Below are 18,926 nucleotides of genomic sequence, written 5' to 3'. Positions count from 1 at the left end.
ATAATGAAAAACATAATCACCTACCATTTAATCAGCTAGCGAGCCATCTATTGAAGTACACCGTTATGTGAGAAATAAAATCAGTTGTTAGGTCATCAGACAATATTATGCAAATTACTACCCAGGGTCCAGTGGGTGGCTGACATGAGTACAGAGAAGAGACAACTTTACAAAATGATCTTTACCTACTGAGTGATGATTATGTCCCCTCAGTGTCAGTTTGCTCTACCACTGGCTGTTTCTCAGCTTCCTCCATCGGCTCACTCAGTCCATTGTCCTTAGGGGAGGAGGAAGAGGAGGAGGAGGCATGCTGTGGTGGTTGCTGCACGTCCAGGGGCTCCGGCAGGCATTGGGGTTCCTCAGCGCGGTGTGTGAGCACCGGTGACATTGAGAGTGGGGCAGGAGTGGGGGAGAGGGTAGGGGTGGGCGCCCGTTCAGGTGTGGGCTCAGCCACTACGTCAGTGTCCAGCCTCAACCCCGTCCCATAGACCAACTGAGATGGAGGTTCCTCTATGGGTTCAGGTTCTTCCTGGGGTTTCTCTGGCTTGTTGGCCCAAAGGGCATTATCTGGCTCTTCCTGGGTGTCAGTGATCTCCTGGTGTGGCGACGGGGCCTGGGGGGGGCGACTGTGCCGGTGGTGGGGACAGGGCCTGGGGGGGCGACTGTGCCGGTGGTGGGGACAGGGCCTGGGGAGGCGACTGTGCCGGTAGTGGGGACAGGGCCTGGGGAGGCGACTGTGCCAGGGCCTGTGGTGGCGTTTGTGCCCGTGGTGGGGACAGGGCCTGGGGTGGGGACTGTGCCAGTGGCGGGAACTGAGCCTGGGGAGGGGATGGCGATTGGGCCTGAGGGGAAACCAGGTTTTGGGGTGATGACTGGTTCTGAGGAGAGGATTGGGTCTGGGGTGAGGACTCAGACTTGGGGGAAGCATGGGTCTGGGTAGAGGACTGGGACTCTGTCTGGGGCTCAGGCCCAGGGAGGGCTTCATTCTTGGCTTGAGTTGGAGACTGGGATGGGGCTTGAAGGAACTTGGTTGGGGCTTGAGATGTTGACCGAGTTAGGAGGGTTGGAGTTTGAAGCAGACCTGGTTTAGTTAGGAGTCCAGGTTTAGGTTGAAGCCTGGACTGTAGTTGCAGCAGGGCCTGGGATTTGCCTTGGGTCAGGGAGAGGGTTGGGGTCGGGGTAGGAGTAGGAAGTAGGGGTTGTGGTAGAGGGAGAAGAGGTGTCCAGGCTCCACGCTTGTTACGGTCCCGCTCACGTTCTCTCTCCCGATCCTTCTCCCTCTCCTTTTCACGCTCTCTCTCCCGATCGCACTCTTGCTCTCGTTCACGGTTGCCACGCTCACGGTCATGGTCCCTTTCTCTCTCCCGGTCCCTCTCTCTCTCCCTCTCCCGGTCTTTCTCGCGGCTATCTCTCTCAAGGCGGTTTCCGTTCATCTCCTTCCTTAAGTCAAATTCCCTGTCGTTCCTCTCCCGTTGCTGCCTGTCCCAAGGGCGCCGGCACTCATCCAAGTCCTGTGGTATGTCAGCATCAGCGAACGGTGCTGCAGCATTAGCTCCACCACGACTCCACGCCGGGCCACCTCCAACACCAGCACCTACTCCTCCTGCCCCAGCGCGGTTCTGGTTCTCAAAGCGGTTGGGAAAGTTCTGCCCCTGGTTGGAGCTAGGGCGCTCCTCCTGGAAGCCCTTGGAGACCCTGGCCGGTGAGCCCCGCATGTCACGCTCATCAAAGTTCCCTCTAGGTGGCCCCCAGCGACTCTGGGTCTGGGGGGTGAAGCCGGCGAGGGCCTGAAGCCGCCCTACTATGCTGTCTCTAGCTGGCTCCCTCACTGGGGTCTGGAGCAGGGCAGATCTGCCGCCTCCTCCGTCCATACCCCCACCACCAGCTCCCACACCACCAGCTCCCCCACCACGTCCACCTCCACCCATGGACTCTCTGTGCTCCGGGGGAGGTGTCCTCAGCAGGCCCATGTTCTGCTTCTCCTGGGGCGGGGGGAAGCGGTAGTCTTGGTCCCTCCCCTGCTGGCTCTTGTCTGCCCGAGAGGAAGGCTGGTCCTCAGCCTTAGACATGTTTTCGTTTGGGAGGTTGGTACCCCGGTTGAAGGCCCCCTCGGCCCTGTTAAAGTGGTCCATCTGGGAGGCCGCTCTGGCGCGGGCCTGTGCATGGAGAGAGGCATCCAGGATGCTCTGTTGGGACAGGCCCTGCTGCATCAGGAGGGGGAAGCGGGCCCCGGCTCCCTGGAGCATACTAGGCTGGAGGTCCAGCGGCATTAGCCCAGGCATCCTCTGGCCAGGCAGGCCCTGCTGGTGTAGGGGGTGGGTGAGGGAGGCTGAGGGGTGCATCCCCAGAAGACCCATACGACGACTCATTGCATTTTGCATACCTAGAGAGAAGAGGAACATAAAAAGTTATTTAACGGCAAAAAACAGGTATCAGCAGCAAAGTCTTGAGAAAGTGAGACATTTTTCAAAAGATTTCTAAATGGGTCATTAAACAGACAAAAACTTTCACCTGAACCCTAGATTATAGTTTATAGTTTACCTTGCAGTACTAACTCTGCAGCAGCGTCCATGCCATCAGCAGATTGGCCCGTCTTGTCATTGGCTCCTTGCTGCATCTGGACTCCAGGTTGAAGCGGGTTGAAGACCCCTTGTCCAGGGATGGCAGAGGGCATGAAGCTTCCTGGGACAGTGGCTCCGTACGGGGAGTCCTTCACGCTGTCTTGAGCATGCGACATGGAGGGCTGCACCAGAGCTGCAGGAGAGGAACAGAACAAACCATCTGTCAGATTTTTCTATTTTAATTAAAGCATATCACATAACATTTTAATATTTTCGGGCAATATTTACTCAAAAAGTAATGCAACATCATGGGTTCTATAGACAGTAAGGTCATGCTGTACTTACATGTAGGAGCTGAGCCCATGCCTGCTTGCTGAGGAACACCTGCTGCCTGCATGAAACCTACAGGAGGGAGATGCAACACACCATTATCATTATTTGGATTATCTGAACAATAAATCACTATTTAGGCCATTCAAACTTAATTTACTGTTTAACGGATGCCCTGCTTCACTTTTCTCCCCTTATTGAAATATGTATAATTTGGCCAATTTATACAGTGCTTTGTTCATATAATGCACTGTCCACTTTCCCTTGAGAATTTCCCAAGCTGATGCGCGAGAATCAAAGACCAAACTGCCTCAGATCACTCGCTTGTCATGTTTGGGCCTTGGATTGGACGGTGGCACACACTGTGGAGATGTTTCATTTCTCTTGCATGCCAGCGTAGCTGAGGCCGGCGCAAATTCCTAGTATTTATGTGTACAGGATAAACATGGTGGGGCATCCCTCGTTATAAACAGTCGGTTAAATCCACGGTTAATGCATCATTTTCTGACCTATTAGAAGCAATTAATACCTGTTACAACAACGTCATCATGGAACAAAACAACTGGCCAGCGATTAGAGCCCTGTGTCACGTAAAAATCTTCCCAGCGTGAAATACTTCCCAATCGTTCTGATTGTGACGTCATGTTGTAAAAATTCGTGGTATGAAAATGTTCCCAGTTTAATAATTGCACTTGCGCCTCTTTATGTGGATGGCTGAGCTCGCACGGACGTTTCTCTCACACTCTACCGTTGCGCCCAAGTCTTTGCAATCAAAAATCTCTCCTCACATCAACCAGTGGTGTAAAAAGTACTTAATTGTCATACTTGAGTAAAAGTAAAGATACCTTAATAGAAAATGACTCAAGTCAAAGTGAAAGTCACCCAGTAAAATACTAGTTGAGTAAAAGTCTAAAAGTATTTGGTTTTAAATATACTTAAGTAGCAATTCCATTTACTTTTGATAAAGTATAAAAATTATAATTTCATATTCCTTATATTAAGCAAACCAGACGGTACCATTTTCTTGTTTTTTTTCATTTACGGATAGCCAGGGGCACACTCCAACACTCATAATTTACAAACAAAGAATGTGTTTATTAGTGAGTCCTCCAGATCAGAGGAAGTAGGGATCACAAGGGATGTGCTCTTGATTAGTGTGTGAATTGGACCATTTTCCTGTCAAAATGTAACGAGTACTTTTGGGTGTAAGGGAAAATGGATGGCGTAAAAAGTACATTATTTTCTTTAGGAACGTAGTGAAGTAAAAGTTGCCAAAAATATAAATAGTAAAGTATAGACACCCCAAAAACAACTTAAGTATTTTTTTTAACTTAAAGTACTTTACACCACTGACATCAACCCTCAGCACCTGAGACGCATGAGTCCGGGTGTTTATATACTGACCTCACGCCTCTACAAGCTTCTGATTGGTCAGTGTCAATACTCCTGGCCACCATTGACTGGCAGATATGTGAAGCAAATGCACAAGCCCACAGAACAGTTTTTCGAGGTCGAGGAAGGGTATGAGAGAAACATCCGCACGAGCTCAGCCATCCACATTTAAAAATATGAGCTCAGCCATCCACATAAAGAGATGAGCTCAGCCATCCACATTTAAAGAGATGAGCTCAGCCATCCACATAAAGAGATGAGCTCAGCCATCCACACATAAAGAGATGAGCTCAGCCATCCACACATAAAGAGATGAGCTCAGCCATCCACACATAAAGAGATGAGCTCAGCCATCCACATAAAGAGATGAGCTCAGCCATCCACACATAAAGAGATGAGCTCAGCCATCCACACATAAAGAGATGAGCTCAGCCATCCACACATAAAGAGATGAGCTCAGCCATCCACACATAAAGAGATGAGCTCAGCCATCCACACATAAAGAGATGAGCTCAGCCATCCACACATAAAGAGATGAGCTCAGCCATCCACACAAAGAGATGAGCTCAGCCATCCACATATAAAAAGATGAGCTCAGCCATCCACACATAAAGAGATGAGCTCAGCCATCCACATATAAAAAGATGAGCTCAGCCATCCACATATAAAAAGATGAGCTCAGCCATCCACATATAAAAAGATGAGCTCAGCCATCCACACATAAAGAGATGAGCTCAGCCATCCACATATAAATAGATGAGCTCAGCCATCCACATATAAATAGATGAGCTCAGCCACCCATATGAAGAGACGCACGTGCAATTCATGAACTGGGAACATTTTCACGCTTGGAGAAATCTTACAGCGTGATGTCACAATCAGAACATTTCACGCTGGGAAGATCTTTACATGACACCCTGCATGGGCATGAATTTTAAGGCCCTACCCTACCCAGGCCTGATTGCTTCTGCCAAATGTAAGGCCCTGCCTTAAATCAGAAATAACTTCCTCCATTAGTAAATCCATTAGCTGCTCCTCTCTGTCGGTCACTCGCTCCCTGCGTGCAGCTTGCTCTGCATGCGCTCTGCTCATGGTGCTCTGAGTCTGTGTAACCATAGCAATGGCTCCGCTTGGGCTGCTCTGCTCAATGGAGAGACATGAGAGCAGTTAGCTGTTAGCTACTTTTCGTCATTCTAAACATTATTGTCGGTGAAATAATCTATCCTGTCTTATATTTGACGAGATTGAAGCACTTCTGACAATGTTATGATCTTAGCCAGATATGACTGCACTGCACAGCAGAGCACTAGCAAATGGCTCAGCTTCAAAATGTTAGTGAACAATTTAGTGATACCCGAGCCATGCCTATACCTTAGTTATTGATGGGGGAAAAAACTGTTCCTACCCGCATCCTTAACCCAATGTATAATGTCGTGGCCCGTCAGGCTCGGGTAGGAGAGCTCTAGCATCCAGTGCAAGCTGATAGTATTTTTGACAACCAAATTGAAGTAAAAATGACTGATGACATCAAAGTGTCAGCTACATGGTGATTTGCGATTCATAACTTACATTTTACCGGTAGACTACTGCCTGCACCAAGACGGAATGTGTTTGAAGTTATCAAGCGGCGCCGAGAACAGCCCGAATATTCTGCTAAATGCATCGGCAGTGGTACGCACACACTTCACGTCGATCATGTTAGGGGCTTTTCCTGGCAACCGTACGAGGCAATCGAAGGAGGATGCGATGAGTGAATTGACTGTATAGACCTTCTGGCCTCGAATTTAGTAAACCTTGATTTCTTCAAAGTAAAAGCCTAGTCTGGTAGGCCTATTCATATTTGTACTAATATTTTGTTAAAGCCTATAGGCTATAGGTAATGAACTCATTATACCGTAACATTTCATTTGATTACAATTATTTATTGTCAATCATTATTGAATTAGAAAAACAAATATTGTACTCTATTGCACTATATACATCACCTTAAATGACGTTTTATCCTGTAGTAGATGATCGGGATTGGATTGCACTTTTTCCAGCGCTGTATTCATTTGACAGACCTAACTTGAATGACTGTCCCTCTTTATATACAGTAGCCTATTTCTACTAGAAAGTGTTTGGGGAGGGGGATTATATTTTTTAACTCGCTCATAATCTGTTCAATAGGCCTTATTTTTTTATGCAGACTGCTGTGTCTTACCTGGAGGAGGCTGGGAGGCGTTGAACCCTGCTCTGAGGAAGGTGGGCGGGGGGCCATAGCCTGGCGGGGGCATTGTCATGGAAACAGGGAAGGATGGAGGCACAGGACCCCCAGCAGGGACAGCCTGGGCCACAGGGAGCTGAGACAGAGGATAGAGAGGAGAGCAAACCAGTGAAATGAGTGCTGGGATGAATATGCATGGTTGAGATGTGATCACTGTAACATAATTTAACAATCATTTGTAATAAACCTTGTTGTCTGTCTCTCCGACATTTGCAACATTGTTTCAATATTCAAATTCGATCTCCAGCTGTCCCATAGTAAATAACGTGTCGGGAGGAGACAGACAGGCAGGCAGCATTTCCCAGCCAGTCAAAATCATGAATCAGCTGGCATAATTTTATGGATATACACAAAGAAAGGTAAAACGAAGTGTAGCTAGTTTGCAGTCTTTCCAGCTCAGTTTGAAGTGATTGTGTTACTGTAGCTGTGTTGTTGGCTAGCTTCTCTGAACAACAGTGTCCTGATGAGTGAGAACATTTTCTACGGCAGGCAAAATTGTGCCTCATTAGCTCATTGTTTGTGGATGTATCCAAATAAATGTCACCAGAAAACAGCTTAAACAAATGCAGCTGCTTTGCTGTTATTCTGGCTGCACTTTTTGACGTAACCGGAAATTAGCCGTAGTTAGCTAGCTGGCAAGCAAGGCATAAGAACGTTGCCAGCCAGTATGGCAATGGAACATTTAGAACAAACGACTGGGCTGCATCCACAGATTCAGAACAAAAAGACTGAACGACTGGGTCCCGTCTCTGGCAACCTAACCGATAGAACGAATGACCAGCCGGCTTGGGTAGCAACCCTAGAATTGTGTCGGGCCTATATCTTGTGGAAGGATGAAATAGTATAAATAAATTCTATGAAAATATGTCAATTATTTGAATATGTTGGTAACCGGTTGTATAAAAGTGATAATGCCCTCGAAGCTGGTGCTTGGAGGATATATTGGCAAGTGCCAACCACACCCGTGACAATATATTCTACAAACACCGGCTTCGAGGGCATTATCACTTAAATATCTGACTGACGAGTTGAATAAGGCGTGTGTGGGTAAATTGCATGAATGTGTTTAGTAGACAGATTAACTCCGACAGAGGTGATTTTCTATGAGCTGAGTTGTATACTAATCCACAGCCTAAACACTTCCCCCACCCACTGAGCCAACCCTTCTCATTAGGCCCACCCACGACCAAACAAACACAGACCGTGCATCCTGCATTCACTCAACAACCCTATCAACCCCGTCACAAAGGACTGAATACTTGAGGCTAAGCACCCCATAGACAGGGCAGGCAGCTAGCACCAATCACAGGAAGATTATGGTGTTCAGTTTCACACCACTGACTGACTGGCTCCACGGAAGACACTCAGTACAAAGGAAATGGGAGAGGAACCATAGAAACGTGAAGGGCCCAGTGAATTCATGTGTGATCAACTTAGAACTTGACAGTTATCTTGTAAAATAACCAACTTCACAGCCACATCACGTGTGCATGGTAATTGTAAAGAGTTGATTGATAGCAATTTCACAGTGGGTGTTCCACCCTCCAGCACGCTTTCTCACAAAAACACACAACTCTAATTTTATATTAGATGTTTGGGTACCTGCACAGGCATCATGGAGACTTGTTGGATGAAGGCCTTTTGTTGGGTCTGTTGGGTATTAGTGGCTGCCATGGGTTCAGCGCTAACAGCCTGGCTCACCGCTTCCTTCACTGGCTGTGGTGCATTTTTGGCTGCTTCCCACTCTACAGTTAAGAAAAACAGAGGGGGTTAGAGAAGAAAATTCACTGTACGACACAGATAGTCACATTTACTTTGCCCTGCTGGGCTGTATCTCTCCAGTACTATGTTTCTCCGTGGGACTTCCTACTCTGATAAACTCCAAATAACCAAACGCCAGTAAATATTTGTGGTTGGTGTTCAGAGAGTTAACGAGAGTGTGTGACGCCTGTTTATGAGTGAGCAGTAGTGTTGGGCTTGTAATTCCTGTGCTTGTGTATGTCCAGTGTGTATGTCTTTTATTTGTATATATGAGTGAGCATGAGGGTGTTTCTCAAAATGCATACTAGCGTGCACCGAGCACGAGAGGGTCGGAGTATGAGTCCAAATCAAAGTATGTGAAACTGTGCACTTTTTGGCCGCGTACTCCGTTGGTACGTATTTTGAAGCATGCATCGATGCAAGCTTCAACTGAAAGTATCCACAGAAATATGACGCAACCATGTAAAAAAAACGACGCAAACATTTATTGAAATCAATGGCGGCCATTATTTAAGCTGAAGTGAGAAAAAAAACGGACTAAATGAAATGTTGCCCAATCACATCTCATATGCTGCCTGACTACAATATTATATTTTGATACATTAATACATACTCTGTTAATTTTGGCATGTTTACCTGCCTACAATACCCACTGTCGTGTGCATAGAACGCAAGCCCATAGTAAGTTAATAGGGCTAATGTTTACTGGTTAGCTACTACTGTTAGCTGGCTAGATAGCCACAAAGAATTACCTTGTATACCATGTATAGCATTAGTTTTAGGTCATTTTTGCCTGTTAAACTATCTGGTTAGTTCGATTATTACGATTCACATCTAGCTAGCTGATAGCTTTGTGTATATCTTGTGTCGTCTCTATTGTTGCCATTGTCCTGGCCGGAAGAAGGTCCAGTGAATGGAGAGGTGCAGCGTGAGGTAATACAGTAGTGGGAGTGCATTTGCTTCTTAAATATGTTTTTTGCATTCTCAAGAGAATGTCCTCTGAGAATGCACTCGGAGCATGAGTGTGGTGCCCGGTAGTATGCATATTGAGAAACACCCGTAGTGTTAATTTCTGTGTGTGCCTGTGTCCTTTGCTGCGTCTGCTCACCGGCGTTGACAGTCTCCTGGTCGATCATGCCTCCCTCAGCGAAGCCGTCCAGGTCGTCCAGCTTGACTTTCTCCCAGGGAATGTAGGTCACCCCCAGGTCCATGTCCCACAACTGCTTATACTCCTGCTTCACTCCCTTATTCAGCGCCCAAGCGATCTGAAAACAAATGTCAGCGGATACATGAAAGAGCAGAAATATCAAGGGTATTGAAGTCGAAACAGGAGAGTAAGAAATATGTAACGGCTGGGTTGCTATGAGGTCAGTGGTATACTTAGCGAGCCACCCAAGAGATTTAAAAACATTAACACACACACAGAAGACATACCCTAACTGCAGTGAAGTGGCAATCGCATCACGCCAGACTTTACCTTAATGACCTTGGAGACAATCTTGTATGAACCAGTGCTGAGTTTCTGTCTGGCGTGGTAGGCATCCTGTCTGTGGACCATACAGATGTAGGCACAGCCACGGGGAGGGATCATCTATAGAAGGAGAGAGTGAGAGAGGGATGTACAGAAAGACAGATGGTCAGAATGCTAATGAGAAATGCCTGGCCTGGCTTAAAGAGCAAAGGGTGAGTCCTTTAAAGTGGACAGTCAAGATAATAAATATTTCCCTCAGGTCAGAGGTGACAGAGCTTGCTTACCCACATAATGAGCAGCAGTTAATGAAGTCAAGCTCAGACAGACAGCGGGTGCTCTACTTACATTGATAGACTCAATCTGACCAAACTCTTCAAACAGATTGGTGAGGTCCTGCGGAGTAGCCTTCTTGTCTACCTGTCCCACCCACAGAGTGGTGCTGCACACTGGGGACACACAGAAGAGATGGAGGCTTAGAACACATTAAAGGTGCCAAGGATGATAAACATTAAAAGGAGATTGGAGTTTGGAGATTTTCATGACTAGTGATACACTAAAACATTAAAAGGTCATTGAAGCGCTAATCCGGGGCTGGTATTACCACTGAGAAACTTGGATCGGATTGGAGGCAGTCCTTTCTTCTGACGCTCTTTCTCTAGCTCGAGGGCTTGTCTCTCGCTGGAGTAGGACCGCGACAACTTCCTCTTCCGTTCTCTGGAGCGTGACCGCGATCGCTTGCGATGTTTCCGTTTCCGAGAGCCTGACCGTGATCTGGACCGTCTCTTCCTGGGAGATCTAGAGTAGAGGGTTATTTCGAAGGCAGTTTGATGCCAGCAGTCGTGGTAAAATCAACATGGATGGCGGTGCTATAATCTGCGCCTCTACAAGGTGTCTCAAGTTACCTTGTGGACGCTTTCTCACAGAATGGGTTCTTAGACTCACCTTGATCGTGACCTGGACCGTGTTCTTGACTGTATGTCAATCGTCTTGTACTTCTTGTCCTCTGGCTCGAAGATCTCTTCGCCCATCTCTGGCCCGTCATCCAGGTCCATGTCCTATAACACAGGCATCATTACAACAGAGCTCTACTTACAAATACAACTACCACAGAGCTCTACTTACAAATACAACTACCACAGAGCTCTACTTACAAATACAACTACCACAGAGCTCTACTTACAAATACAACTACCACAGAGCTCTACTTACAAATACAACTACCACAGAGCTCTACTTACAAATACAACTACCACAGAGCTCTACTTACAAATACAACTACCACAGAGCTCTACTTACAACTACCACAGAGCTCTACTTACAAATACCACAGAGCTCTACTTACAACTACCACAGAGCTCTACTTACAAATACAACTACCACAGAGCTCTACTTACAAATACAACTACCACAGAGCTCTACTTACAAATACAACTACCACAGAGCTCTACTTACAAATACAACTACCACAGAGCTCTACTTACAACTACCACAGAGCTCTACTTACAAATACAACTACCACAGAGCTCTACTTACAAATACAACTACCACAGAGCTCTACTTACAAATACAACTACCACAGAGCTCTACTTACAAATACAACTACCACAGAGCTCTACTTACAAATACAACTACCACAGAGCTCTACTTACAAATACAACTACCACAGAGCTCTACTTACAAATACAACTACCACAGAGCTCTACTTACAAATACAACTAACACATAGCTCTACTTACAAATACAACTACCACAGAGCTCTACTTACAAATACAACTACCACAGAGCTCTACTTACAAATACCACAGAGCTCTACTTACAAATACCACAGAGCTCTACTTACAACTACCACAGAGCTCTACTTACAAATACAACTACCACAGAGCTCTACTTACAAATACAACTACCACAGAGCTCTACTTACAAATACAACAGAGTAGAGGTCGACCGATTATGATTTTTCAACGCCGATACCGTTACCGATTATTGGAGGACCAAAAAAAGCCGATAGCGATTAATCGGCCGAATTTTATATATATATTTGTAATAATGACAATTACAACAATACTGAATGAACAATGAACACTTTTATTTTAACTTAATATAATACATCAATGAAATCAATTTAGTCTCAAATAAATAATGAAACATGTTCAATTTGGTTTAAATAATGCAAAAACAGTGTTGGAGAAGAAAGTAAAAGTGCAATATCTGCCATCTAAAAAGCTAACGTTTATGTTCCTTGCTCAGAACATGAGAACATATGAAAGCTGGTGGTTCCTTTTAACATGAGTCTTCAATATTCCCAGGTAAGACGTTTTAGGTTGTAGTTATTATAGGACTATTTCTCTCTATACCATTCGTATTTCATATACCTTTGACTATTTGATGTTCTAATAGGTACTTTAGTATTGCCAGCCTAATCTCGGGAGTTGACACAATTTTCCTAGTTTAATATTGCCTGCTAACATGAATTTATTTAAACTAAATATGCAGGTAAAAAAATATATACTTCTGTGTATTGATTTAAAGAAAGGCATTGATGTTTATGGTTAGGTACATTCGTGCAACGATTCTGCTTTTTCCCCACAAATGCGCTTTTGTTAAATCATCCCCCGTTTGGCGAAGTTGGCTGTCTTTGTTAGGAAGAAATAGTCTTCACACAGTTCGCAACGAGCCAGGCGGCCCAAACTGCTGCATATACCCTGACTGTGTTGCACAGAACGCAAGAGAAGTGACACAATTTCCCTAGTTAAAAGTAATTAATGTCAGCAGGGAATATTAACTAAATATGCAGGTTTAAAAATATATACTTGTGTATTGATTTTAAGAAAGGCGTTGATGTTTATGGTTAGGTACACATTGGTGCAACGACAGTGCTTTTTTCACGAATGCGCTTGTTAAATCACCCGTTTGGCGAAATAGGCTGTGATTCAATGATAAATTAACAGGCACCGCATCGATTATATGCAACGCAGGACAAGCTAGATAAACTAGTAATATCATCAACCATGTGTAGTTAACTAGTGATTATGTTAAGATTGATCGTTTTTTATAAGATACATTTAATGATAGCTAGAACCTTAGCTTGGTGCACCTTGCTGCACTCGCATAACAGGTAGTCAGCCTGCCACGGAGTCTCCTCGGGGAGTGCAATGTAATCGGCCATGACCGGTGTCCAAAAATGCTGATTACCGGTTGTTATGAAAACTTGAAATCGGCCCTAATTAATCGGCCATTCCGATTATTCGGTCGACCTCTACGACAGAGCTCTACTTACAAATACAACTACAACAGAGCTCTACTTACAAATACAACAGAGCTCTACTTACAAATACAACAGTGCTCTACTTACAAATACAACAGTGCTCTACTTACAAATACAACAGAGCTCTACTTACAAATACAACAGAGCTCTACTTACAAATACAACAGAGCTCTACTTACAAATACAACAGAGCTCTACTTACAACTACCTCAGAGCTCTACTACCAAATACAACTACAACAGAGCTCTACTTACAAATACAACTACAACAGAGCTCTTACAATTGCAGTTTTATATCCGTTTTTGTCACAGAGAAGTTCATGAGTCAGTGAGGGAAGAAAGGCTTACCTGCTGCTGGTTGTCAATGGAGTCATCCATCTTGTTGTCTGGCTCCGGGTGCTGTGATTGGCTGCTGCTCTGCTGGGGTGTGTTCTCAGACCCAAAGATTCCATCCTGAAAAATACCCGATTGGTTAGTGTCCTAGCTACTTTCCTCACAATGACCTCAAGAGACGATTATATGGGAAATTAAACAGGTAGGGGTTCGGAAAGGAACCAGGGCAGCTTTGTTTTGGGAAGTCAATTCCTGTGCTTCTAGAGGTGATGTATAGCAACCTTCTGCTGGTGCTGCTAGTGCTCCGGTATGCATAGGGCGGGCCGTAAAGGAAGGGACTAAGGGTGTCTGTGAAGGTGTGTGTTATGTAGGTACCTTCTGCTGGTGCTGCTAGTGCTCCGGTATGGATAGGGCGGGCCGTAAAGGAAGGGACTAAGGGTGTCTGTGAAGGTGTGTGTTATGTAGGTACCTTCTGCTGGTGCTGCTAGTGCTCCGGTATGGATAGGGCGGGCCGTAAAGGAAGGGACTAAGGGTGTCTGTGAAGGTGTGTGTTATGTAGGTACCTTCTGCTGGTGCTGCTTGTGCTCCGGTATGGATAGGGCGGGCCGTAAAGGAAGGGACTAAGGGTGTCTGTGAAGGTGTGTGTTATGTAGGTACCTTCTGCTGGTGCTGCTTGTGCTCCGGTATGGATAGGGCGGGCCGTAAAGGAAGGGACTAAGGGTGTCTGTGAAGGTGTGTGTTATGTAGGTACCTTCTGCTGGTGCTGCTAGTGCTCCGGTATGGATAGGGCGGGCCGTAAAGGAAGGGACTAAGGGTGTCTGTGAAGGTGTGTGTTATGTAGGTACCTTCTGCTGGTGCTGCTGGTGCTCCATGAGCTGCTTCTGTAACTGCTCTAGGTTCTGCTGCTGCAGCTGCTCAGCCAGCTGGTGGAAGATGGAGTCTGACACCATGGGCCTGGAGGGAAACAGGGAGGCAGACAGGGGTCAAGAGTTCAGTTAACCGCTGTCCGTCACACAGGTAGTGGGGAGTCAAAGTGCACACAGAACCTGTGACATATTCCGCAGGGTCTCAGATGTGTAGATAAAAATAAAAAACATGCTTACATCTGGGATGATTGCGAGTCCTTTTTGGAGTCTTCAGAGCGTTCTGAATCATTCCCAAAGTCAAAATGACCCAACATTTTCTGCAACAAATGGAGAAAGACAATTATCTTTAACTTCTTATGGCTGAAGGGGCAGTATTGAGTAGCTTGGATGAAAGGTGCACAGAGGTGCCCATATTAAACGGCCTGCTCCTCATTCCCAGTTGCTAAAATATGCATATTATTATTCCTATTGGATAGAAAACACTCTGAAGTTTCTAAAACTGTTTGAATTATGTCTGTGAGTATAACTGAACTCACATGGCAGGCAAAAACCTGAGAAGTTCCACTTCCTGTTTGGATTTTTTCTGGGGGTGCCATCTTTTCAACCAAGCTCTTATTGAAATCACAGCGAGTCATTGATGAGTTTTCACTTCCTACGGCTTCCACTAGATGTCAACAGTCAATAGAACTTTGTCTGATGAATCTAACGTGAAGGGGGGCCGAAGGAGACAGGAATGAGTAATCACTTCCACGGGCTGATCACGCATTCACCATGCGCCTTCACATGAGGAGGACCTCCGTTCCACCTCTCTTCTGAAGTCAATTTAATTTTCCGGTTGGAACGTTATTCAAGATGTATGTTAACAACATTCTAAAGATTGATTCAGTACATCGTTTGACATGTTTCTACTGACTGTTACGGAACTTATGGACATTTCGTCACGTTATAGTGGAGGCGCTTTCTGACTTTGTTTACCGAAGGCGCGAACCAAAGTAGCTAATTTGACATAAATAACGGACATTAACGAACAAATCAAGCATTTATTGTGGACCTGGGATTCCTAGGACTGCATTCTGATGAATTCATCAAAGGTAAGGAAACATTTATCATGTATTTTCTGGTTTCTGTTGAGTCCAACATGGCGGCTAATTTGGCTATTGTTCTGAGCTCCGTCTCAAGATTATTGCATGGTTTATTTTTCCGTAAAGTTTTCTCGAAATCTGACACAGCGGCTGCATTAAGGAGAGGTATATCTATAATTCCATGTGTATAACTTGTATTATCATCTATATTTATGATGAGTATTTCTGTTGAAACGATGTGGCTATGCAAAGTCACTTGATGTTTTTGCAACTAGTGAATCTACCGCGTCAATGTAAACTCAGATTTTCTTATATAAATATGAACTTAATCAAACAAAACATGCATGTATTGTGTAACATGAAGTCCTATAAGTGTCATCTGATGAAAATAATCAAAGGTTAGTGATTAATTTTATCTCTATTTCTGTTTTTTGTGAAAGCTATCTTTCGCTGGAAAAAATGGCTGTGCTTATTGTGGTTTTGTGGTGACCTAACATAATCGTTTGTAGTGCTTTCGCTGAAAAGCCTATTTGAAATCGGACACTTTGGTGGGATTAACAACAAGATTACCTTTCAAATTATATACAGTGGGGCAAAAAAGTATTTAGTCAGCCACCAATTGTGCAAGTTCTCCCACTTAAAAAGATGAGAGAGGCCTGTAATTTTCATCATAGGTACACTTCAACTATGACAGACAAAATGAGAAAAGAAAATCCAGAAAATCACATTGTAGGATTTTTTATGAATTTATTTGCAAATTATGGTGGAAAATAAGTATTTGGTCACCTACAAACAAGCAAGATTTCTGGCTCTCACAGACCTGTAACTTCTTCTTTAAGAGGCTCCTCTGTCCTCCACTCGTTACCTGTATTAATGGCACCTGTTTGAACTTGTTATCAGTATAAAAGACACCTGTCCACAACCTCAAACAGTCACACTCCAAACTCCACTATGGCCAAGACCAAAGAGCTGTCAAAGGACACCAGAAACAAAATTGTAGACCTGCACCAGGCTGGGAAGACTGAATCTGCAATAGGTAAGCAGCTTGGTTTGAAGAAATCAACTGTGGGAGCAATTATTAGGAAATGGAAGACATACAAGACCACTGATAATCTCCCTCGATCTGGGGCTCCACGCAAGATCTCACCCCGTGGGGTCAAAATGATCACAAGAACGGTGAGCAAAAATCCCAGAACCACACGGGGGGACCTAGTGAATGACCTGCAGAGAGCTGGGACAGAAGTAACAAAGCCTACCATCAGTAACACACTACGCCGCCAGGGACTCAAATCCTGCAGTGCCAGACGTGTCCCCCTGCTTAAGCCAGTACATGTCCAGGTCCGTCTGAAGTTTGCTAGAGTGCATTTGGATGATCCAGAAGAAGATTGGGAGAATGTCATATGGTCAGATGAAACCAAAATAGAACTTTTTGGTAAAAACTCAACTCGTCGTGTTTGGAGGACAAAGAATGCTGAGTTGCATCCAAAGAACACCATACCTACTGTGAAGCATGGGGGTGGAAACATCATGCTTTGGGGCTGTTTTTCTGCAAAGGGACCAGGACGACTGATCCGTGTAAAGGAAAGAATGAATGGGGCCATGTATCGTGAGATTTTGAGTGAAAACCTCCTTCCATCAGCAAGGGCATTGAAGATGAAACGTGGCTGGGTCTTTCAGCATGACAATGATCCCAAACACACCGCCCGGGCAACGAAGGAGTGGCTTCGTAAGAAGCATTTCAAGGTCCTGGAGTGGCCTAGCCAGTCTCCAGATCTCAACCCCATAGAAAATCTTTGGAGGGAGTTGAAAGTCCATGTTGCCCAGCAATAGCCCCAAAACATCACTGCTCTAGAGGAGATCTGCATGGAGGAATGGGCCAAAATACCAGCAACAGTGTGTTAAAACCTTGTGAAGACTTACAGAAAACGTTTGACCACTGTCATTGCCAACAAAGGGTATAAAACAAAGTATTGAGTTAAACTTTTGTTATTGACCAAATACTTATTTTCCACCATAATTTGCAAATAAATTCATAAAAAATCCTACAATATGATTTTCTGGATTGTTTTTCTCTCATTTTGTCTGTCATAGTTGAAATGTACCTATGATGAAAATTACAGGCCTCTCTCATCTTTTTAAGTGGGAGAACTTGCACAATTGGTGGCTGACTAAATACTTTTTTGCCCCACTGTAAGACACATGAATGTCAGAGGAACTTTAATTATGAGATTTCTGTTTTTTGAATTTGGCGCCCTGCACTTTTTTTTGTTTTTGTCATATCGATCCCGTTACCGGGATTGCAGCCATAAGAAGTTAAAATATAGATTTGAGAGTCACACGTAGTAGAAGATAGTTACCAACATCACACACAAATGTGCATTAACAATAAAAAAAAATTGCCCTTAATATCACTGGGACTTACTTCCACTCCATTTCTGTGTCTGTGGCCTTGATTCCTCACCTTGTTGAAGGAGGAGACCCTCTGGTCCAGGGGGTTGAGCTGCATGGGGTTGGCTGAGGCTGCAGCAGTGAGCTGGGCTGTCAGGGCCTGCAGCTGGACCACCAGGCCTGCATCCAGCGCCTGCAGCAGAGAAGGCTGGGGCTTCTCCTGCTGCATCTGCAGACTCTGCACCAGCTGCTGGAGCTGTCACACAGATAAAGACAGACACAGAGAATAATGCACAAAAAGTCTACAGCTGGTCATTTGGAAAGGAAAGTTTTGCAAACAAAGGAGCATCAGAAAGGTCAGAACACAGACTCAACAAGTGTACAAGTCAAAACAAAACTAAATAGGCAAAGAGACATTCAGTGTCATTCTCTGAGCTTCAAATTTGATGTTGAGTTAAATTGACTGTTTGAAGACCAGGGATCTTCTATATACTGACCTGTTGTCCCTGTGGACTCTGCAGGATCTGGGCCACAGCAGCTACAGTGTCTGTGTTGGAAAACTGAGACGCCCAGTCAGGCAGACTGGACACGATGTTGGCTGGAGTGGCCGGGGTCGCTGGGGTACCTGGACACAAACACAGAGAAAATCCATCATGAGAAATCAATATGAATAATACAACAAACATCTACAATTGAAGTTGATTAGAGCCTGGTCACAAAAAAGGCCTCAGAACATTGTGTCAGTTCAGGAGAAGGGCTATTTCGCCACCAGGTGTCAGTATAGAGCTTTATGTGTATGCATGTTATATGTTGGGTGACTGACCAGGCGTAGCGTTGTTGACCGGAGCATCCCTGCTGGTCATGACAGGGGTGACACTGGGAGGGGGTAGTCCTGCAGCCATGTCCAGCAGCGGCTGGATGATGTCACTCTTGAAGACGGCGTTCTTCTGCCACAGGTTGAGGACTCTGACAATCTTACTCTGGAACACAACGGAAGGAAGATCACAGACTGACACACAAAACCACTCAATCAAAACAAGACCACTGCAGCGAATGAGTCACAGCCTAAAGTTGATGCCGTATACTCTACAAATGTGGAGTATTAAAATAGTATATTCGTTGATTTCATTCCCCACTGACACTGAATAATAACATTTTTCAAACAATGCTACAGATCAGATCTATCACTAACAACAATAGAGGTAGAAGGTG

General features: G+C 45.0%; 1 protein-coding gene across 3 annotated transcripts in view; it reads right to left on the bottom strand.

The window, feature by feature from the left end:
• Positions 1–437: 437 nt before the first annotated feature.
• Positions 438–18,926, bottom strand: part of LOC139553731 (SR-related and CTD-associated factor 8-like) — an 86,176-nt gene continuing 67,687 nt past the window's right edge. For all 3 annotated transcript variants that reach the window (XM_071366339.1, XM_071366341.1, XM_071366340.1), the window contains 16 exons: positions 18,538–18,694; positions 18,212–18,339; positions 17,788–17,970; positions 14,482–14,561; positions 14,224–14,332; positions 13,394–13,498; positions 10,724–10,836; positions 10,383–10,576; positions 10,127–10,227; positions 9,788–9,901; positions 9,419–9,575; positions 8,152–8,294; positions 6,487–6,625; positions 2,907–2,963; positions 2,542–2,754; positions 438–2,383 (listed from right to left, as the gene is read on the bottom strand). In XM_071366339.1, coding sequence (XP_071222440.1) covers positions 585–2,383; positions 2,542–2,754; positions 2,907–2,963; positions 6,487–6,625; positions 8,152–8,294; positions 9,419–9,575; positions 9,788–9,901; positions 10,127–10,227; positions 10,383–10,576; positions 10,724–10,836; positions 13,394–13,498; positions 14,224–14,332; positions 14,482–14,561; positions 17,788–17,970; positions 18,212–18,339; positions 18,538–18,694 — 3,792 coding nt within the window. In that variant the 3' untranslated portion in view covers positions 438–584. The remainder of the gene's footprint in view (positions 2,384–2,541; positions 2,755–2,906; positions 2,964–6,486; positions 6,626–8,151; positions 8,295–9,418; positions 9,576–9,787; positions 9,902–10,126; positions 10,228–10,382; positions 10,577–10,723; positions 10,837–13,393; positions 13,499–14,223; positions 14,333–14,481; positions 14,562–17,787; positions 17,971–18,211; positions 18,340–18,537; positions 18,695–18,926) is intronic.

This window comes from Salvelinus alpinus, chromosome 25 (assembly GCF_045679555.1).
Source record: "Salvelinus alpinus chromosome 25, SLU_Salpinus.1, whole genome shotgun sequence".
In the NCBI taxonomy this organism is placed as follows: domain Eukaryota; kingdom Metazoa; phylum Chordata; class Actinopteri; order Salmoniformes; family Salmonidae; genus Salvelinus; species Salvelinus alpinus.
This window is presented reverse-complemented; position numbering and strand designations above follow the sequence as displayed.